This window comes from Chiloscyllium plagiosum, unplaced genomic scaffold (assembly GCF_037043375.1).
Source record: "Chiloscyllium plagiosum isolate Xiang-an unplaced genomic scaffold, Cpla_swu_hap1 HiC_scaffold_37, whole genome shotgun sequence".
Classification (NCBI taxonomy): Eukaryota; Metazoa; Chordata; class Chondrichthyes; order Orectolobiformes; family Hemiscylliidae; genus Chiloscyllium; species Chiloscyllium plagiosum.
The window spans coordinates 33,603,884-33,627,657 of NW_028270175.1; the positions used below are offsets into that span (position 1 = coordinate 33,603,884).

Below are 23,774 nucleotides of genomic sequence, written 5' to 3' on the forward strand. Positions count from 1 at the left end.
ACCATCAGCAGCTCATCACTTGTGCTATGGACTCTTTTCAAGACATTACTATTTACTTCTAAGGTCTCTAAGCTTTCATGTCTTTCTCCACAGTAAATACTAATGAGAAACATATGTTTAGGTTTTGACCCATTTCCTGTGACTCCATATGTTGATGACCTCATTGATCTTTAAGAGGCTCTATTTTCTCAAATAATTCCCTTAATATACTTGTAGACTCTCTTGTGATTCTCTTTTACCTTTTCTGCCAAAGCTATCTTATGAACCCCTTTTGCCCTCCTGATTTCCTTCTGATGTGTACATCTACACCCCATATCCTCCTCAATGGATTTACTTGATCCCGGATGAATACACCAGACATATGCATCCTTAGTTTTCTTGACCAAAGCCTCAATATCTCTCATCATCCAGGGTTCGCTACTCCTGCCAGTCTTGTCCTTCACATTAACAGGGATACACTGGTCCTGAATTCTCATTAGGAGAAAGTGAGGACTGTAAATGCTGAAGATCAGAGTAGAGAGTGTGGTGCTGGAAAAGCACAGCAGGTCAGGCAGCATCTGAGGAGCAGGAGAATCAATGTGTTGGGCAAAAGCCCTTCATCAGGAATGAGGCTTGTGGGCCATGGGAGCTGAGTGATAAATTATCTCCCATTTATTTCTTAGCCCCCTGGCCCACAAGCCTCATTCCTGATGAGGGGTCTATGCCCAAAACATCGATTCTCCTGCTCCGTGAATGCTGCCTGACCTTCTGTGCTTTTCCAGCACCACACTCTCGACTCTGAATTCTCATTATCTCATTATTATTTTGAATGTCTCCTACTTGCCAGATGCCCCTTTACCTGCAAACAGCCTCACCCTACACACTTTTGACAGTTCCTCCCTAATAACATCAAAATTGGTCTTGCTTCAATTTGGAACTTTAACTTGTGGACCAGATCAATCCTTCTCCATAACTATTTTAAAACTAGCAGAATTATGGTCACTGGTCACAAAGTGCTCCCCCGACTAGTACCTCAGTCGATTGCGCTGCCTTATTTCCCAAGAGGAGATCAAATTTTGCCCATCCTCTAGTAAAGCTAACTACATGTTCTTGAGCACATTGAACAAATTTGTAAAGATTTTAACTTTACAAACATGGACTAAGAGTTCCATAGTGTTAAGGAGAGGAACTTATTAAGTGTGTACAGGAAAATTTTCTGATTCAGTATGTGGATGTACCTACTAGAGAAAATGCAAAACTTGACCTACTCTTTGGAAATAAAGCAGGGCAGATGACTGTGGTGTCAGTGGGGAAGCACTTTGGGGCCAGCAACCATAATTCTATTAGTTTTAAAATAATGATGGAAAAGGATAGACCAGATCTAAAAGTTAAAGTTCTAGATTGGAGAAAGGCTAATTTTGATGGTATTAGGTAAGAACTTTCAAAAGCTGATTGGGTGCAGACGTTTGCAGACAGGGGAGATTGAGTGAACCCTTAGAAGAGTATAAAGGCAATAGGAGTATATTTAAGAGGGAAATCAGGAGAGCAAAAAGGGGACACGAGATAGCTTTGGCAAATAGGTTTAAGGAGGATCCAAAGGGTTTTTATAAATACATTAAGAACAAAAGGATAACAAAAGGGTAACTAGGGAGAGAATAGGGCCCCTCAAAGATCAGCAAGGCAGCCTATGTGTGGAGCTGCAGGAGGTGGAGGAGATACTTATCGAGTATTTTGAATCAGTGTTTACTGTGGAGAAGGACTTGGGAGATATAGAATGTGGGGAAATAGATGATGACGTCTTGAAGAATGTCCATGTTACAGAGGAGGAAATGCTGGATGTCTTGAAACACGTAAACGTGGATAAATCCCCAGGACCTGATCAGGTGTACCAGAGAACTCTATGAATAGTTAGGGGAGTGTTTGCTGGGCCCCTTGCCCTGATATTTGTATTATCGATAGTCACAGGTAAGGTGCTAAAAGACTGTAGGTTGGCTAACATGGTGCCACTGTTTAAGAAAGGTGGCAAGGACAAATCAGGCAACGATAGAGCAGTGAGCCTAATGTCGGTGGTGGGCAAGTTCTTGGAGAGAATCCTGAGGGACAGGATTTACATGTATTTGCAAAGGCAAGGACTGATTAGGGATAGTCAGCATGGCTTTGTGTGTGGGAAATTATGTCTCACGAACTTGATTGAGATTTTAGAGGAATTAGCAAAGGGGATTGATGAGCGCGGGGGTAGACATGATTTATAAGGACTTCAGTAAGTCATGATCTATATGGACTTCAACAAGGTCCCTCTTGGGAGATTAGTTAGCAAGGTTAGATCTCATGGAATACAGTGAGAACTAGCCATTTGGATACAGAACTGGCTCGAAGGTAGAAGACAGAGGGTGGTGGTGGACAGTTGCTTTACAAACTGGAGGCCTGTAATCAGTGGTGTGCCACAAGGATTGGTGCTGGGTCCACTACTTTTCATCTTTTATATAAATGATTTGGATGTGAACAGAGGAGATATTGTTGGTAAATTTGCAGATGACGCCAAAATTGAAGGTGTAGTGGACAGCGAAGAAGGTTACCTCAGAGTACAACAGGATCTTGATGGGCCAGTGGGTTGATGAGTGGCTGATGATGTTTAATGCGAGGTACTGCATTTTGGAAAAGCAAATCAGAACAGGACTAATCCACTCAATGGTAAGGTACTGGTGAGTGTTGCTGAACAAAGAGACCTTGGAGTGCAGGTTCATAGCTCCTTGAAAGTGGAGTCACAGGTAGATAGGGTAGTGAAAAAGGTGTTTGGTATGCTTTCCTTTATTGGTCAGAGCATTGAGTATAGGAGTTGGGAGGTCATGTTGCTGCTATACAGAACATTGGTTAGGCCACTTTTGGAATATTGCGTGCAATTCTGATCTTCCTATCGGAAGGATGTTGTGAAACTTGAAAGGGTTCAGAAAAGATTTACAAGGATGTTGCCAGGGTTGGAGGATTTGAGTTATAGGAGAGGCTGAACAGGCTGGGGCTGTTTTCCCTGGAGTGTCGGAGGCTGAGGGGTGCATCCACTGTTTTAAAAGAAAATAAGGACCAAGAAAATCATTCAGTCTAACGCTATGACCTCTCGGTTATAAAAAATGTTCTGTTTTTGAGAAACCTCAGCTAGACCGCAGCAACACTATTGTAGGAAAAGGCCTGGCTGTCGAAGGAAATAAGCATATCAAGGTTTTTTATGTTATTCCCTCATAGCATTATTTCAGGATCATGAATTCTAAATGCAGTTTGTTCACATAACATTTTGACCATCCAACTCATCAAATTATTTTGTGTACGAAGTAGAAATGTACAAGTAGGATTGGAACTGAGACAAATTGAGAGGTAGTAAGTGATAACCATTCACTATGTGGTTTTAAAGACTTGAAGACTGTGGGTTAAAATTGGGTTAAGTAATGAATTATTGACTGCGATAGTTTAAATGACTATTTATTTTGATAATATTTCAGGAAAATGTAGTTGTATTTAACCACTGTTTTAAGGACCTTCATCAGCTTCTTAACTCAAATTAATTTGACTTTTCAGATTTTGGTCAACGAAATGCCAACATGGGTGGGCACCCATCGCTGTACAGCAGAGTATTTAAGAACTTCATAAAAATAACAGCCAGCATTTAACTTTGTTTATTATTTATGAAATGATTTGTATTGATTTTAATTTTCCAGGCTCACTCAAGCTGGCTATTACTCATCCTGAATTTTACTGGTATGTTGATGAGGGACTAACAGTTGAAAACATGAAAAGCTCCCTGCTTCGTAGTGAGATCCTGTTTGGAGCCCCACTTCCCAATTACTACTCAGTGGATGACCGATGGGAAGAGCAGCACAGAAAGTTTCAGAAGTTTGTGATCTCTTATGCTGATCTTTTGGCCTCACAATCCACCAAGTGAGTAAAATAAGTATATGATTGAGCTGAAGAGAAATTTGGTCAGGCATTTGTATATCTAATATGGACATAATCCTGTATTATTCCTTTGAAGATGCTTTTTCTATTTCAAGTTTTATCCCTAAAGGCCTTAGCAATACTTCCACAAATATGTTTCTCTTCATTAAGTTTCCAAAATGATGATTCCTTGTGTGCCTTTTGCATTGTGCTCAGTAGCTGAATCTAATCACAACAAACAATGTCCACAAATGTGCATTTCAGCAAGAGCCAATGGCCTATAACTGGAACTGAAATTCCAGATTTTTACCTATTGCTAGAGACCAGTTGTAATTATATTACTGTCAACAAAACTGAGATCAGCTAATTCAACACAGACCAGGAGTCAAACCTTGAATCTTTTAGGTTTTTTTTTGCTCAATTCCTTACTAGGTAGTGCAGTTCCCCAAAGGACCATGAGTAAAGCTTTTATGTGTAAAGTTAATTCAATGAATTTTGTTATTTTTGTTTGCTTTTCTTAAGTTTTAAAATGAAATAGTAATGGAAGCTCTTCTCTCATTCAAACAATCCTACCTTTCTCCACTCTATTTGTGGCTTAGCTGCAGCGAAATTTACAATGTAACCCTAGTTCATCTACTGCAGTGTGATACAAGGTAGGATGTTAGCAGTATTATTTTGTGTTACTAACTAAACGAATAAAAAGGCTTATTCTCAGATTCATGATGATGTAGGACTGAAAAAAATTATTGAGGTTAAAAAAAAGAATTTGGAATACATTATATTACATTAGGAGGCCATGGTTTAAATTTAAATTAGTTATCCCAATATATATCTAGTTCTGGTAACTGTGAAATACTAGAGACGTCAGCCCTGGAAGTGGGTTAGAAGAGAACCAAAAGAATGGTCTTTAGCATCACAGACCTGAGCTTTGTAAAGAAAGGCTTTAAAATATTGAATATTTTAACTTTGGGAAAAGTTAGCAAATCTGTCCAAAATTTATTCACAATAAGTTTAGGAAACATAAACCTAGAGCACTCCTGCAGGTTAAGCAGTATCAATAGGAGAAAATGGCACAAGCTCAAAATAGGGGCCAGTTCGGACCAGTTTCAAGAAGTTATTTGTAAACTCATGACACTGAATCCTGAGTAAGATGAATAAGATAAAACTTCCTGGAAGCATTTTGAAGAAAGATTTCTAAGCTGTATATTAGACAGTAGATTCTTTCCTAAGATTGACTGAATAACTTTTGGTGAGATTAATTAAAGCTGTTGAGAAAACGTAAACACATTTATTGTGTTAATAAATAGAGTTCTTGCCTAATCTCCTGAGTATTTACAGAATGTTTAGTTTTTGTGAGACACCACAGCCATTCTCTTTCATTTAAGTTCTCTGTTGTCCTTTCTATGAATTACATTGTATTAAATAGAATTGCTAATATTGAGGGTACTTGGTATGGACTGACTAAAAGTGAGCTGAGTAACTACATTACAAAGGATTTAATATTTGGGAAAACTCATGTTATAGAATCTTAATGTAATGACCAAAAGTGAAAACATTAGCTGCTCCATAAGCATTCTGACTTGGAGTTTCTTTTACACTATATTTTTATCTACTTTATATTCAGGCGTGTATCCATAACCTCTGCTTCACAGTACTGATCTCTTTGTTTCACTCTTTCACCTCAGCATGTAGTCATTTTCTCAATTGCATTCATACAAAAGCAGATAGAGCAGGGGTAGAAAGATTAGTGACCACAATTCACTTTTAAATGGAACCCTGAGCCGTGAAGATCAAGCTCGCACAATGAAAGAATATTAAATGGATTTCTTCAGAATCTTGCCTGAGAATAAACCTTCCTTGTAACAGTAAAATAATATCCTATAATGAATCATCCTGTATCATGGATAGGTTAAGGGAAGGTATATGATCTAGCATGTCATTAAAACAAAGACAACATTTCAGCTGCATTACAAATATTAATATTGTACAAAACCAAACTGACTAGCAGGGTCTGCAATTTGTTACTATGTCAACGGATCAGGATATCTCACTGAAGTAATTTAAATCTTAAGGCAATATAAGTTGGGGAAAAACAAGGAGTTATTAGCCATTAATTTTGCCTTGCTGCCAGCTTCCTCACCTTAAAGGATTACTATATGAAGCTTATCGTAAAGATTGTAAAGGAAACTTCCAATAATATCATCCTAAAGCTATTTACTTGTACCAAAATGTCTTTCTATATTACTTTAATGCCAACCCAGCATTTAAAATGTTCGTAACAAAACAGTACTGATTTCTACCTGATAAAGAACAGAGTAAGATAAGTTCCATTCAACCCAACATATAAACTCCTGAGAGATCCTCGCAAGGTGGAAATGGAGAGGATATTTCCTCTTATTGGAAAATCTATAACTACGCATTACTGTTTATAATGGAGGGTAAGTTTGCTCAATTGGCTGGATGGACGGTTTGCAAAGCAGCATGATGGCAATAGCATAGATTAACTTTCTGCATGAAGGAATTTTATTCTCATCCTCTCCCCTCACCCATGGTGTGGTGACCCTCAGAGGTCTAACTTCCATTTTTTGTTGATTTCCTTCAGGATAACATTGGAGCATTCAGGTGTTTGAAGTAGTGCGCAGCTGGGATTTAAATATGACACCAGCAGTATTTTATGTTGCAAAGTCCTGGCAGTGGTGAGCATTTCTGTCTCTCCTGCTTTACAATTCCTTGAGACTGGGCAGAAGAGACCAGTTTCATTATTAATAAAATAAAGAATGGAAGGAAACTTCCATCAGAAAAATCGACATGGACCATTCTGAACTGGCTGCTATAAATGTTACTTGAAGAAACACTTGGTTAAAAAATGTGAAAATTATGCTGTATGAGAAAATCTCACTGACACAGTAACACTCAACTAACTTCCTAGATGTTTTCCAATTTGAATTTGGAAATGGAGGTTGATGGTGGTACAGTGGTAATATCACTGGGACCAATAATCAGAGTTTTAAGCCTGGGACATACATTCAAGTCCCACAATGGCAATTGTTGGAATTTAACTTCAATGAATTAATTAAATTCTTCAGCAGGAGCCTCAAGGTGCTGATGGACAGGTGATACAGAGGAGGGCCATGTTTTTTCTTGCTGACCAGCAAAGGAGATGGAACCAGACCCACTAGTCCAGAGCAGTGATAGTTGCTCGGGTTAGTACAGTGTCCCAGATTAAAATAAATATCCAGCAGTTCAGGAGGAAAGGGAATATCTTCTGTGCTTTAGAAGGGTAAGTGCCACCTCACACTAACAGGGTCCCCATTCTTCAAACCTTGCCGCTGCACATGCCTCTCACCATTCATGTGTATCCCTATTGTATGTAACATGTTCACTAGACTGCTCTCACTCACTTCGTCCTCCCAATCTATTAGCCCTCCCTGCCCTCTGTACTTCATACTTACTTATTGAGGACACCTCATCATCTGTCTTGTTCCTCCATTGCCACTAGTAGCTCTTCCAACTATTTCCCTCACGCATTACCCTCCTTTTGTCTCATGGCAGGGAAAAATGTCTCACCACCAGGTGATGATGGATAGAAGCTCCTCAACTCACCAGAAAGTGGAAGACTTTGGCAATCAACCCAGGGATCTTCATTGTACTGTGATGGACTGCTCTACCATTACCAATTAATGCTATCTCATTATTAATCTGCACAAGCTTTCATTCCTTTTTGTTAAACTAATTTTCTTTGTCTTGTGCAAATACTCACAGCACCCAGCAAACCTGCACTAAGAAAAGGCCAGCACCAAGGGACAAGTTTGTTAGAAGTACTCAGTCAACTGGATCAAAGTTGAAGCAGTCTACCAAAATTATCAGTACCATTCAGACTTTGACAAGTATCTGTCTGGCTGCCTACATGGATTTACCACGATAGAATCTCAGATCTAGCATGCAGTCTTTTCCAGATATGCACTCTATTCCTTTAGCCACAGATGCTCAACATCAAAGTCAAGACATTAGGGGGGATAACTGCCAGGAGGAGGAGTTAAACTCAGGCCACCCAGATGCTTCTTAGGAAACCAGAGGTCCCTCGCCCATCCATCACTCCTTGCAGAATATCGAGAAATCCGAACAGTGGAGCATGACACTATCTGGGTGGAAACCAGAGTAAGCTTGGTACTCTACACCAAATGCCCCTGGAGATGACCAACTAATTCATCCACAGCCAACACAACCAAGAATAGTGGATACTCCCTACGCCCCAGCTGCAGAAGTCAGGATTAGACAGTGAAAGAGAAAGGAAGAAATCATCTTCCAGAAGGCAAATAGGTGACACTTCATTGTAAAACTTCTTGAATTGTTCTTGCTTTCTCTCTCTTTCTCTCATATATATATATATGTATGTGTGTGTATATGTTTATTCACACTGATAAAGTGTCTGCTGTGATGACTTTATCATTGTTGGACTTGCTGAAGTCGGAACCATTTGAGAGTTGCGCAATCAACAAGCACTGCTTATCTAGAGGAGATCCTGTGATAGGATTCAACACCACCAGTGGAGCAGGAGAGATGAGGACCCCAAGACAGGCAATCAACATTATCTGGGGAAGCACACAAGGTGTGAAGTCCAAGACAAGCAGTTAGCATCACCTAGAGAGGGAACAATGGGAGAGCTTAAAAACACCACAAGAACAGATACTCTCAGAGGGAGAAAACAACATGAGACAGGAGCCTACACTAGGAGCACATCCCATTATTGTCTGTTAATTTGGTAAAGGGAGGAAGGCTGATTGATAAGTACTTGTAAATTTTTCTACTATTCTAACTCTAATAAGTAGTTTTTAAGGTTATGGGATGGCTCTTCAGCCATCTCCTCTGCCCAGAAGCTCTTCAGCCACGTTCTCAAACAGACTCACTACCACAGCCACATCTCCTTCCTCAGCACCTGCCTACGGAACCGACTGACCCCGCACGGACTCTGGACTACGTTCAGACCAACAAAATTTGGACCCAACCAGTACCTACAACAAATCCGAAGCCTCCAGCAACAGACCTCCCTCCGGATCCTCCACTCCCAGGACAGAACCCCACTGGTCCTCACCTACCACCCCACCCATCTCCATGTACATCGTATCATCCGTCGTCATTTCCACCACCTCCAAACGGACCCAACCACCAGGGATATATTTCCCTCCCCTCCCCTATCAGCGTTCCGAAAAGACCACTCCCTCCGTGACTCCCTCGTCAGGTCCACACCCCCCACCAACCCAACCTCCGCTCCCGGCACCTTCCCCTGCAACCGCAAGAAATGCAAAACTTGCGCCCACACCTCCCCTCTTACTTCCCTCCAAGGCCCCAAGGGATCCTTCCATATCCACCACAAATTCACCTGTACCTCCACACACATCATTTACTGCATCCACTGCACCCGATGTGGCCTCCTCTATATTGGGGAGACAGACCACCTACTTGCGGAACGTTTCAGAGAACACCTCTGGGACACCTGCACCAACCAACCCAACCACCCCGTGGCTCAACACTTCAACTCCCCCTCCCACTCCACCAAGGACATGTAGGTCTTGGACTCCTCCATCGCCAGACCATAGCAACACCACGGCTGGAGGAAGAGCGCCTCATCTTCCGCCGAGGAACCCTCCAACCACAAGGGATGAACTCAGATTTCTCCAGTTTCCTCATTTCCCCTCCCCTACCATGTCTCAGTCCCAACCCTCAAACTGAGCACCACCTTCCTAAGCTGCAATCTTCTTCCTGACCGCTCCGCCCCCACCCCTACTCCGGCCTATCACCCTCACCTTAACCTCCTTCCACCTATCGCATTTCCATCACCCCTCCCCCAAGTCCCTCCTCCCTACCTTTTATCTTAGTCTGCTTGGCACACTTTCCTCATTCCTGAAGAAGGGCTCATGCCCAAAACGTCGATTCTCCTGCTCCTTGGATGCTGCCTGACCTGCTGCGCTTTTCCAGCAACACATTTTCAGCTCTAATCTCCAGCATCTGCAGTCCTCACTTTCTCTTATGGGATGGCAGCTCAACTTAACCAAATGGTGCATACATATTGCAGTTCATGTGAAGTCATGAACATACCACCTGTGCCAGACAAATACATTTGTGGGAAGTGTCACCAGCTGCACAATATTGAGCTCCGAGTTTGAGGGTGTGCAGCTGGAGCAAATTCAGTGTCACAACAGGCAGTTCAGTTGTACAGCAGAGATAAAGAATTCTATTGTGAAGAAATAACCTGGCAAAAGTAGACTGGTTACAGTTACTACAAGGAAAGTCATTGGCAAAAATCACTGGGAGGCATTGCAAAGTGAGATTTTATGGGCACAGTGTACACATGTCCTTTCAAAGAAAATGGGTGATGCTGCCAAATCTAGTTACCTGGCTATCCAGAAACATGTAGAGTAAGATAAAGTCAGGAAATGGAGGTCATGACAAGCTCAAAAATTTAATACTTAATGAAGTTTAGACAAGTATAGACAAAACAGAGGTGAAGTGAAAAAGGTAGTTAGGAAAACAAAGGGAAAATATCAAAACATGTTGACAGATAAAATTAAGAAAAATCCAAAGGGAGGGCTTGGTCTGTCACAGAAATATGTACTAACTTGAGCCTGGACACATGAGATGTGGAAAGGGTTCTGCATTAGTACTTTGTCTCTTGTCTTCACAAATGATGATGCAGATATTCTAGTTAAAGAAGAGAAATGTAAAATATTAGATAAAATATGCATAATTAGAAGGGAAATACTGGAGGGGCTAGTCTTCTTCAACATGGATAAATCACCAGGAGTGGAAGAATTGTATCCTAGATTATTAAAGGAAGCCAGGAAGAAAATAGTGGATGCTCTGAAATCATTTTCCTATCTTCGTTCTACAGTAGTGAGGTAATAGAGGATTGGAGGTCTGCAAACGTTATACCATTATTCTAAACGGTAAGAGGGATAGGCCAATTAATTACAGGCCAGTCAATCTGTTCATAATATTAAATGATTTAGACTTAATTGTGGGAGGCATGATTGGCAGGTTTGCACATAACACAAAAAAAAGGGACAGATAATTGATAGTGAAGAATATGGCTAATGACTGTTGGATAGTATCAGTGGTTTCGTTGAATTGTTGGGAAAAGGGTAAATGGAATTCAGTCTGGAGAATTGTGGGCTTATTCATTTGGGGCAGCAAATAAAGCAAGGGAATACAAAATAAATAGGACAGTATTGAGACAGCTCAAAGAATTGAAAGACCTTGGGGTGAATATCAGCAGGTTTCTGAGTGAGGCAGGATACATAGAAAAGGTGACAAAGAAGCTAAATGGGATGCTTGGCTTCATTGACTGACCTTTGAAATGCAGAAGCAGGGATCTAATGTTGGAACTATAAAAGACACTGGTTAGATCGTAGCTTGAACTTTGTGTATAGTGCTGATCACTACATTACTGGAAGGACATATTAGCCAATTGCATAATTGCCAAAGAGTAAAAGGAGATTTACAAGAATGTTGCCAGTAGTTAAAAATTGTAGGCCTGAGAAAAGATTGGATAGGCTAGGGTGGTTTTCCTATGAACATAGGAGGCTAAAAGGTGACTTAATCACAGTATACAAAATAACGCAGGGCTTAGATAATATGGACAGGAAAGACCAGTTTTCCCTCGTGGAGAGAACAGTATGGGGGATATAGATTCAAGGTGATTGGTAGAAGCATTAGAGGGGACATGAGGAAAAGCCTTTTTATTTAAAGAGTACTGGATGTCTGGAATTCGCTTTGGTGAAAGTGAGGACTACTCATGCTGGAGATTAGAGTCGAGAGTGAGGTGCTGGAAAAGCACAGCAGGTCAGCCAGCATCTGAGGAGCAGAAAAATTGACGTTTCAGGCAAAAGCCCTTCATCAGGAATGAGGCTGGCAGCCGCGGGGGTTGGGAGATAAATGGGAGGAGGTGGGGCTGGGGGGAAGGTAGCTGAGGGTATGAAAGGTGGATGGAGGTGGGGTATTGGTGATAGGTCGGAGGGGAGGGTGGAGTGGATAGGTGGGAAGGAAGATGGACAGGTAGGACAGGTCATAAAGGTGGTGCTGGAAGGTTGGAACTGGGATAAGATTGGGGGAGGGGAAAAGAGGAAACTGGTGAAATCCAAATTGATGCAATGGGGTTGGAGGGTCCTGAGGCAGAAGATGAGGTGTTCTTCCTCCAGGCGTCAGGTAGTAAGGGAGTGGTGATGGAGCAGGCTGAGGACCTGCATGCCCTCAGCAGAGTGGAAGGGGGAGTTACAGTGTTCAGACATGGGCAGTGGGGTTGGTTGGTGCGAGTGTCCTGGAGATGTTCTCTGAAGCGCTCTGCGAATAGGCATCCTGTCCGCTCAGTGAAGAGGAACCACATCGGAAGCAATGGATACTGTAAATGACGTGTGGAAGTGCAAGTGAAACTTTGATGGTGTGGAATGTTCCTTTGGGGTCTTGGACGGAGGTGAGGAGGGAGATGTATGCACAGGTTTTACAATTCCTGCAGTGGCAGGAGTTTGTGCCAGGAGGGGAAGGTGGGTTGTTGGGGGGCATGGACCTGACGAATTAGTCGTGGAGGGAATGGTCTTTACGGAAAGCGGATAGGAGTGGGGAGGGAAATATATCTCTGGTTCGTTTGTAGGTGGCGGAAATGGCGGAGGATGATGCGATGTATACGGAGGTTGGTAGATTGGAAGGTGAGGGGGTTCTGTCCTTGTTGCGGTTGGAGGGGTGGGGTTCAAGACCGGTGGTGCGGGAAGTAGGTGCGATGTGCTGAGGACATCATCAACCATATGGGAGGGGAAATTGTGGTCTTTAAAAAAGGAGGCCATCTGGTGTGATCTGTGATTGAACTGGTTCTCCTAGAAGCAGATGCGGCAGAGACGGAGGAATTGGGAATAAGTGATAGCACTTTTACAGGATACAAGGTGGGAGGAGGTGTAATCCAGGTAGCTGTGGGAGTCAGTGGATTTGTAGAAAATGTCAGTGTTGAGTCAGTCACTTGATGGAGATGAAGAGGTACAGGAAGGGGAGGGAGGTGGTCCAGGTGAATTTAAGGTCAGGGTGGAATGTGTTGGTGAAGTTGATGAACTGTTCAACCTCCTCGTGGGAGCACGAGGTGGCGCCAATGCAGCACCCAGTGTAATGGTTGTGGTGGAAACGCTCAACCCAATTAAAAGGAAACTGAATTTGCATATAAAGACTTTAATCCAAAGGCTACAGTTTAGGTACTGGAAAGTGAGGTTAGAATGGACAGCTCGTTGATTCAGCTGAAGCAGACGCAATGGGCTGAATGGGGTCTTTTTATGCTGTAATGTTTCTATGGTTCTATCTCTCACAAGCAACTGACTCCTTGATGGCAGATAGCATCAGATATCATGGATTGTTCAACCAAGGAATTGCATTTTAATAATGTGAGCAATACTGAGATTAAAGCCAATATGCTAGGATAGTGTTTGGGCCTGCTCTGCACTGATCATCCACACAAAACACCCACTTTGTGAGCGACTGTACAGAATCAGTAATAATTGGAAAATAAGGCATCAGTGCCAGCCCAGTGCATTTGTGGGTCGAGGGTTGGGAGATGCCACATAGGCTCCCATGTCCTCTATGAAATGTGTTGCAGGTGTAAAAATTCCATGTAGCTATAACCTTGATGGCAACCCTTTCCTTTTGAGCACATGACTTGCTCCAGCAGAAGACCCAGTTTGGTGGTGATGGAGCAGGACATCCTTTATCTGCATTCAAAGTGTGGTTTTGAGAGATGTCTAAAATGAGAGGGAGATACAGGTATTTCTAGTATAACATGATGAATGCATTCCTGTGTAACTTTGCACTATAGAAAATTGCTCTACCTGTGCAGTACAAAGTCTGAACTATCCAAACAGCGTCACTATTTGTCAATCATGTTTTAGCCAATTTGCATTGATGAAACACGCGTTATTCCAGATGAGGGTTCTTGATATTCCCATCCGGCTACTTGAGGAATCTTCTTCCTGCTTCTCCCTCTATGGGATGTGCAGCAGCAACTTCACTTTGCTTGCTGACAACTTGCTCCTTCCTACGATGCTGTTTTGCCTCTATAGCAAGATACATCATCGGATATATGAATCTATAATCTGCAGGGAATGTCAGAAATATAGCAGCATTCAGTAATGAGCCTAAGCCCTTATATGAATCACAATGAGCTTTAAGTTCTGCCCTGATACAATGTATAATGGAGACCGAGATGGAGAGTAATGTCATGTTTTGATAAAGAGCTCTGAGGAATGTAACCTTATCCAGATACATATTTCAGAAGCAAAGTACCAATGTTACATTGGAGGAGAGAAATTCTGGCTGTGATCCAGTCACAGGAGCAATCTGGTTGAAACTGTGTGTGACCACATAAACTGTGCTGTAAGTGTGATATTGATGTAGCATATTCAAGAAGAACGGGTACCTGATCCGCTGCTTCTTAAACAACAAACCCAAACACGTAGACTGAACACGCCCAGAAACCCTAGTCACACTACTATATACCAAAGACATCTCGGAGATAACTAGCAGACTATTCTGACCCCTTGGCATCATGGGGTCACAAACCTACCAACACACTGGAACTGCTACTGATGAACCTAAAGGACCCTATACCAACAACCAGCAAAACTAATGTCATTTACAAAATACCATGCAAGGACTGTAACAAACACTACATTAGACAGACAGGCAGAAAACTAGCCATCAGGATACACGAGTACCAACAAGCCACCAAAAGACATGACCCACTATTACTAGTATCCTTATATGCAGGCGAAGAAGAACACCACTTCAACTAGGACAACACATCCATCCTAAGGCAAGTTAAACAGAGAAATGCATGGGAATTCCTAGAGGCCTGGCATTCAAAGCAAAACTCCATCAATAATCACATCGATTTGGACCCCATTTACCAACCTCTGAGAAAAAGAACTGGAAATGATATCACCCACTGTAAGAGACCAAGACACATAAATAGAAAATGGGACAAAACACCAGCACTTCACCAGAGGCTTACCGATGATGTTACCTAGCATGGTGATGAAACGTCTGAAAACAAACCTGACAGCTCAATGAACAACTTACAACCTGGTATTTAGGTTGGCAGAATAGCAGGTGAAAAAACTCCATTGCCTTCCTGTCAATGACCAAGTTAAGTCTGTGATGGAACAACCCATGGACAGCTTCCCACCCCACCACCAATTGATGCCTACTTAAGAGCCTCATCCTCTGCCACTGGTATTCATCCTGTGAAAGATGGGAGAGTGTGGAGACCCTGAGAAATAAACCCTGTGTTTGCTTCAAATCATCCTAAAGGTGCCTAATTGATGTATCTGGCATTATGAAGAGGAGCACACTGAGATTCATCCCTTGCTCTCACTACCAATCCCTCCATTTTTCCTTGTCACCATTATTCAGCTCTGGTTGCATCCATCATAGTCCTCAAGTGTTGTAATTCTTGTCACACTGTCAACTCCCATTGAATCTACTGAGCAATGAAGAATTACCAGCTTTTCATTAGCTCATAGTTCTTAATGGACAAGACAACAGCCCTCAGGTTCATGATTTCAGGGAAGGCTCACTGCTTAACTGTTAAGTGAGTGGACTAATTGCAGCAGGACTTCCCTAAAAAAAAGGTAACGTAGGCCCATACCAATTCTTGAGCCGAAAGACAGGACACCCTTTACCTATATTAAATATCACCCATAGTAATACTTAAATCTGAATTACTTCAGAATTCTCGAGTTTGACTGCAAACCTTGTGCATGTCATATGTATTCCAATGCTGAAAATTTAGAAGAAATAACACTCAGACTTAATGTGATCTAACAACAAACATCATACTCGTTGAGCAAGATGTTTCTGTTGCCTGAAAACTCAAATTCTTGAAGTGGGTAGATTGGTGGATCTAAAACTTTGGCAGAGCTTAAATTGTTCTCTTTGCTGATGCTTCAGCACAGTACTTAGAGGAGGCAAACTCTAGTAGAAAACTTCAACACCTTCTGCTTTTAGTTGTTTTAAAAATGTGCAGTAATTAAGTGTTTTCACTTAAAGAGGTCAAAATAGTGGTTAGGTATCAAAAAAAACTCTCATTGGTTTCATCTAGTTAAAACTCTCAAATATATTCAGAAGCTTTCAACTACAGTTTTGTTGAAGCTCCCAAAGGCATCAGTTGACATCAAATGCATTCATTGGCCCTCACATTGAAAAAAAGCAAAAAAACCCAAGGAAATTAATGGAAAGTCAGATGGGAATTTATTAATCTTCTAATTCATTGCATAAAATGTTTTCATTCTATATGGCATAAAATCTATGAAACCATAAAAACTATAAAAGCAGTATTTATAGAAATTATAAACAAAACAAAGTATAAATATAATAAACTATAAAAATGAAAACCACAAGAAGCAATCAAATCCATGAAATTGATGAAAACCATAACAAGCATAAAGCCCATAATAAAGCTCAGACCACAAAACTGATGAGAACCATAAAAATCTGAATCCATGTCAACAATTTATAATTAGCTGCAGGCCTCCCATTATTTGACAATAATCATGCTGGATCCTGGATAGCAATTTACATTTATGCCGCAGGGACCTTCTCCTCCACCATTTAACTCTCCTGCTTCTTCTGTACCATATCCCCTCTTTAGCTGCTGACTCTGCTATTGTTTCAAACTCCTCCATGCCAGGTCGACCATTTTGGAATATAAAGGATACGTTGTTGAAATAACAGGCGTAGCAGAGTATAGTATGCGTCCATCTCTCTAGTCGTTCCCCTACTCTGTCTCTCTCACCCATTTTCTCTACTTCCATTCTCCATTTAATTCATTTAATAAAAATAATCTGCATGACAGTGTCCAGCATTTCCAACTCTAGTACATTTTCTCCCGTCAACCTACTTCCTTTTACAAACCCTTCACTGTAATCCATGTGTTGGAATTTCTTTTTACTTGGAGCTGCACAGAATGAGTGTGAAAACAATTTTGACTTCAGTTTAAACTGTACGTCCAAATTTTGAATCTGCGATATCATTTCAAATTTCAGCTTTGGCCCCACAAAGCAGCAGGATGCAGAAACTGGAGTACTTGCAGGCAAGCAAGCAGGGGTTCAGCAGAGTCAAAATCCAGACAGGGTGACAGAGAGGAGAGAAACTAGAGAGTGCAAATCCGGAAGGAGGAGAACTTGGCGGGGAAATTATCTGGCTGGTGTTGGGGAAGGACTGATGGTGGGGTTGTGTAGTGACATGATTATCAGAGGCAGGGGGATAGAAATTGGTATGAGAGATTCCATGGGGGCTAAGTAGCTATCAGGATGGAGAACAATTGCAAGAAGTAGAGCAATTTTGTGGACAGAATTCAAGGGGAAATCCAGGTGAGCAAGAAAAACTTGAAAGGCATACAGGGAAAATCAAGGGAAGGATCCAGTGAGAATCGGGGGTAAACTAGGGGCAGAACTGGGAAGGAATCCAGAGAAGATCTGAAGAGAGCAACGTGTTGGGTAGCTGCAGAAATGTTGAGAGATCGGGGAAGGAGAGGAAGATTAGAGGTGAGAGATATTGGTTGGATTGATCAGGAGAGAGACCAGGAGCTAAACTGGATAGAGGTGAGATAGAGAGATTGTGGAGAAAGAGAAATTTGGTGAGAATGAGGGTGACAGAGTTAGCAAAGTGGTTGGGAAAGAGAGAAGTTCAAGAGAGAGTGATTGTAGGGAGAATTCAGAAGGGAGGGATTTTGGGGAAATCCACACTTTGAAGGATTGGAAAGGATCAGGGAGACTCTATCATGGGGGAGCTCAATCTTGAGAGGGAGGTAGACTAGGTTGATGGGGTGGAAGATTAGATATGTGAGGGTGTGATTAATCCAGGGGATGGAATACAGTGGATCTCAGTCTTCAGGGTGGAACATCACTCCCATCTGGTTTCACGAGTACCACCATTGTCTCCCCTCCCCGAACAATAGTAAATGTCAGAGTTGCCATTAGCACAATTTAGTCACCCTCCATCAAGTTGTTCAGTCTGTTCAGATCAATTTGCAAAATATCTTGTGTCAATCCAATCCAAATGAATAATAAATAAAATGCCAAAGTTTGTGATTGGGATAATTAAATAATCTTCATATTGTTTTGTGATGCACAATATTGAAGACTATTTTGTTCTCAGGAGGCAATGTATACTTTGGAACTTGCAAATCTGCCCTGGAAAGATCACGCACGTAATTCTTGCAATTTGATGGAGAAAAAAAAACAGAAATAAGGCAACAAATATGTGCTTCAAATGGTTTTTCATTAGGAGAACACACATAATTACTGGTCCAAACTGTTTTCTTCTTCAAGAAGCAAACAGTAACTTTTGAGTGGATAACATTACCAAAGACCAAGGCATGATTCTAAGGATAGTAGAACCATTATGAATGAGGTTTCATAATATACATGTACATGTGGCCACCCATATACAGGAAGCAGAAAAACAAAAGGGAGGTGTATGTGTTTGCAGAGCCGTCACACAATCTGCGGACTCCCTGTTAAACAATCTGCACAGTATTTAACATATTGATTTGGGACAAAGAAGAATCTATGATAAACATTGCTGATGTCAATTGATATGTGGAACCCAGTCAAATTTGCCTTAGCTTCTCATTTAGTCACTTCTGCAACACTGAAGAGAAACCATGTTATGCAATCCCTAAATGATTGAGTGTTTCAAAAAAGGAATATTGCTGATAATGACAGAAAGCATTTACTTAATGTTAGACAAGAAAAGGCTAAATTCACTTCAAGTCGAAATTGTAACATCAAGAGATTTGATAAGTTTTGAGAAGGTTTGTAGTTCAGGTTGAGGTTCTGGATGTAGGTTTGTTCACTGAGCTGGAAGGTTCATTTTCAAACGTCTCGTCACCATACTAGGTAACATCTTCAGTGAACCTCCGGACGAAGCGTTGCTGATGATTCCTGCTTTCTATTTATATGTTCGGTTTCTTTGGGTTTGGATGTCATTTCTGGTGGTGATGTCATTTTCTGTTCATTTTCTCGGACGGGGGTGGGGGGGAGAATCAGGTCCAAGTCAATGTATTTGTTGATAGTGTTCCGGTTGGAATGCCATGCTTCTAAGAATTCTCGTGCGTGTCTTTGTTTGGCTTGTCCTAGGATGGATGTGTTGTCCCAATCGAAGTGGTATCCTTCCTCATCTATATGTAAGGATACTAGTGAGAGAGGGTCATGTCGTTTTATGGCTAGTTGATGTTCATGTATCCTGGTGACTAGTTTTCTGCAATTTGTCCGCTGTCATGTTTGTTACAGTCCTTGCACGGTATTTTGTAAATGACATTAGCTTTTTTGTTGTCTGTCTAGGGTCTTTCAAGTTCGTTAGCTGCTGTTTTAGTGTGTTGGTGGGTTTGTGGGCTACCATGATGCGAAGGGGTCTGGCAGTCATTTCTGAGATGTCTTTAATGTAGGGGAGAGTAGCTAGGGTTTCTGGACATGTTTTGTCTGCTTGTTTAGATTTGTTGCTGAGAAATTAGCGGACCGTTCTTTTTGAATACACTATATAGGTGATCTTCCTTTGCTTTGCGTAGTTCCTCTGTGCTGCAGTGTGTGATGGCTCGTTGGAATAATGTTCTGATGCAGCTTCATTTGTGGATGTTAGGGTGATTGCTTCTGTATTTCAATATTTGGTCCGTATGTGTTGTTTTCCTGCAGACGCTGGTGTGAAGTTCCCCATTGGCTGTTCACTCTACTGTGACAGTAAAGCAGAGACTCAAACAAATAGCTCTGCCAACCATCCAACTTAAATTTTGGGTGCACTACATGGATGACACTTTGTCATCACTAAACAAAACAAGTTAGAGGAAACTTCAAGACCATCAATAGTACCCTTACTGGCATAAAATTCACTAAAGCGGAGGAAAGCAACAACAAACTGCCATTCTTGGATCTCACAGTTGAGCAAACAGCCAATGGGGAACATCACACCAGCTTCTACAGGAAAACAAACGTACGGGCCAAATATTGAACTACAGAAGTGATTGCCCCAACATCCACAAACGAAGCTGCATCAAAACATTATTCCAATGAGCTACCACATACTGTAGCACAGAGGAACTATGCCCGAGCAGAGGAAAATCACCTGTACACTGTATTCAAAAAGAATGGGTACCCAATGAACACAGTCCGCCGATTTCTCAGCAACAACCCCAAACAAGCAGACAAAATATGTCCAGAAACCCTAGGCACTCTCCCCTATATCAAAGACATCTTGGAAATGCCAGCCTACTCAGACCCCTTGGCATCATGGTAGCCCATAAACCTACCAACACACTAAAACAGCAGCTAATGAACTTGAAAGACCCTATACAGACAACAAGCAAAACTAATATCATTTACAAAATACTGTGCAAAGACTGTAACAAAGACTACATTGGACAAACAGGCAGAAAACTAGCCATCAGGATACATGAACATCAACTAGCCACAAATCGACATGACCCTCTCTCAATACTATCTTTACATACAGATGAGGAAGGACACAACTTCGACTGGGACAACACATCCATCCAAGGACAAGCCAAGCAGAGACATGCACGAAAATTCCCAGAAGCATGGCATTCCAACTGGAACTCTACCAACAAACACATTGACTTGGACCCGATTCCCCCCCGCCCAAGAAAAAGAACAGGACATGACATCACCACCAGAAATGATATCATCAACCCAAAGAAACCGAAACGTATAAATAGAAAGCCGGAATCATCAGCAGTGCTTTGTCTGGAGGCTCACTGAAGAAGTATGGTGACAAAATGACTGAAAATGAACCTTCCAGCTCAGCGAACAAACCTACATCCAGAAGAGATTTATTAAATAAACTGATGTGCAGTTATTTAAGTAAATAGCAAAGGATGCAGAAGATTTGAATTTTTGAAGGTTTTAGTTATGAACATATGAATCGGGAGCAAAGGTAAGCAATTTGGCCCCTCAAGCTTGCTCCACATTGAATAAGTTCATGGCTGATCTGTTTGTATTTTAAATTCCAAATTCCCACCCATCGCTGATAACCTTTGCTTTCATAATAGAAACAATCTATCTCTGCCTTCAAAATATTCAATGATCTTCCCTCCAAAGCCTTCTGAGGCAGAGTTCCAGAGACACAAAACCAAAGCTGCACACAATATTTCAGGTGCAGTCTAATCATGTTCCTATGCAATTAAAGCAAGACTTCACTTCTCCAGTTTTCAAATCCTCTTGCAATAAAGAAAAATATTCCATTAGCCTTTCTAATAGCTGCTGCACCTGCATGTTATCCTTCAGTGAATTATCAACAAGGATACCTAGATCCGTTTGAACCTCTACACTTTTCAACCTCTTATCATTTAAGAAAAACTCAACACACCTGTTTTTTCTACTGAAATGGATAACTTCACATGTTTCCATGTTCTTGCCCATTCAATAAGTTTGTTCAAATCCTCCTGAAGCCATGTTGCAACTTCCTCACAACACAAATTCCCACTTAGCTTTGTATTATCCTCAAACTTGAAATGTTACATTTGATCCCCAACTCTAAATCATTGATATACATTGTGAAGAATTGGGCCTCAAGTTCGTTGCAGCACCCACTTGTCACAACCTGCCATCATGAGAATGACTCATTTATTCCAACATTGTGTTTTCTGGCCATTAGCCAATCATTAACCTATGACAGTACAATATTTCCTATTCTATGTACTTTAATTTTTGTAACCAGCCTCCTGTGGGGGAGGAGATTTTCAAAAGCCTTCTGAAAATCTAAGTGTACAATATCCATAGGCTCTCCTTCATCAATTTTGTTTGTCATAGCTTCAAAAACCTCCAACAAGTTCATCAAAAACAATTTTCCGTTTGTAAATACATGCTGATTATGTCCAATCAGATCATTCTCAAATCAGTGTCTATTTATCTCATCTTTCATAATATTATATTTTCCATACTAATGAAAGGCTTACAGGTTTGCACTTCCATGATTTCTCTCTCAGTTCCTTCATAGATGCTAGGATAACATTTTCAACCTGCCAATCCACAGAAATCATTACAGATTGTTTAGAGTTTTGGAAGATAAATACCAATGTCTCTGGAGCCACCTCTTTTAACACTCGAGGATATTAATCATCAAGTCCTATGGATTCATCAACTTTTAGCCCAATAAAGTTCTTTAGTACAATCTTCTTACTGAGGCTAATTTCCTCCTTATTCTCCCTAGCCACCATGATTTCTGGTTCTGAGAGATTTACAATATCTTCTTCAATGAAAACAGATACAAAAGTAATATTTTAGCTTTTCTTTGTTCCCCATTATAAATTCTCCTCACTCTGCATGTAATAGACCCACATTTGTTTTAATGAAATGTTTCCTATATTTGAACCTATAGAAGTCTATTTTTTATGTATTTATGGGATAGTGCTACACAACACAATGTGAGGAATTATCAATGTGAGGCAGGACATCATCTCCATAAAGACTGTGTTGTGTCAATATTGTCATGGACAGAGGCACCTGCAGGAGGCAGATTGGTGAGGATGAGGTCAAGTATGTTTTTGTCCCTTGTCAGTTCTAGCTCCACTTGCTGCAGGCTCAGTCTAGCAGCTAAAATGAAACAAAGAACTGCAGATACCACAAATCTAAAGCAAAAACAGACATTGTTGGAGGAACTCAGTAGGTCTGACAGCATCCGTGGAGAGGAAGCAGAGTTAACATTTCAAAAGTTCACCAAATTCCTGAGATGGGAAGACTGGCATATGAGGAGAGTTGGATAGGATTGTATTCACTGGAACTTAGAAGAATGAGGGGAGATCTCACAGAAACCTATAAAATTCACATGTGAATATACAGGTTAGATGCAAGAAGGATATCCCCAATGATGTGAGAGTCCCAAACTGGAATCATAGTTTAGAGATAAGAGGTAAACATTGTAGGATGAGTTGAGAAGAAATGTTTTCACCACGGGAATGGTGAGCCTGTGGAATTCACTGTCACAGAAAGTGACTGACGCCTTAAATTATATGTCTCCAAGAAGGTGTTAGATATAGCTCTTGTGGCTGAAGGGATTTAGGGATATGGGGGGAGCACAAGATTAGGGTAATATGCTCAATGATCAGCCATGATCAAATTGAATGATGGAGCAGCCTCAAGGGTTCAAATGGCCCGCTCCTATCTTCTATGTTTCTATGATTCCAGTGGCCTTTCAACAGAACAGAATCTGGTCTCTTTGTTGAGACTTTGCAGTGATTGGAACAACTGAGTGGCCTGCTGGCCATTTCAGAGGACAATTGAGAGTAAACCACATTGCTGTGGGTCTAGAGTCACATGTAGGCCAGACATTAGTGGGTTTTTCTGCCAGTCGGCAGTGGTTTCATGACCATCATTAGATTCTTAAAGCCAGATATTCAGTGAATTCAAATTCCAACACCTCCTATGATGGGATTCGAACTCCGATCCCCCGAACATAAGCAGAATCTGGATTGTTAGTCTGATGATATCATGAGGCTATTGTGAAGCAGAAGATGAGATGCAAATACAAGACATTATTTTCTTTTCTACAGTCATGAACAAAAAAAACAAGGTTATAACTTGAAAAGAAAGATAGACTTGCATTTATTTTGCACTTTTTATGACTAACAGACACTTCAAAGCGATTTACAGCTAATTGAGTACCCTTCAAATGCACTTTGTTGTGATTTGTAGGAAATAAGACAGCCAAGTTCTGCACAATAAACTCCCTCAGCAGCCATCTGAACACTGCTAGGCATTTTGTTAATGTTGCTTAAGGAATAAAGATTGACCAGAACTTCAGAGATTTTCCCTGCTCTTCTTCAAAGTTAAGAC

General features: G+C 41.2%; 1 protein-coding gene across 8 annotated transcripts in view; it reads left to right on the forward strand.

Annotated features, from left to right (window-relative positions):
* disp3 (dispatched RND transporter family member 3) overlaps positions 1–23,774 on the forward strand; it is a 492,179-nt gene that overhangs the window by 301,602 nt on the left and 166,803 nt on the right. For all 8 annotated transcript variants that reach the window (XM_087980574.1, XM_087980573.1, XM_087980579.1 and 5 more), the window contains one exon: positions 3,687–3,906. In XM_087980574.1, coding sequence (XP_087836700.1) covers positions 3,687–3,906 — 220 coding nt within the window. The remainder of the gene's footprint in view (positions 1–3,686; positions 3,907–23,774) is intronic.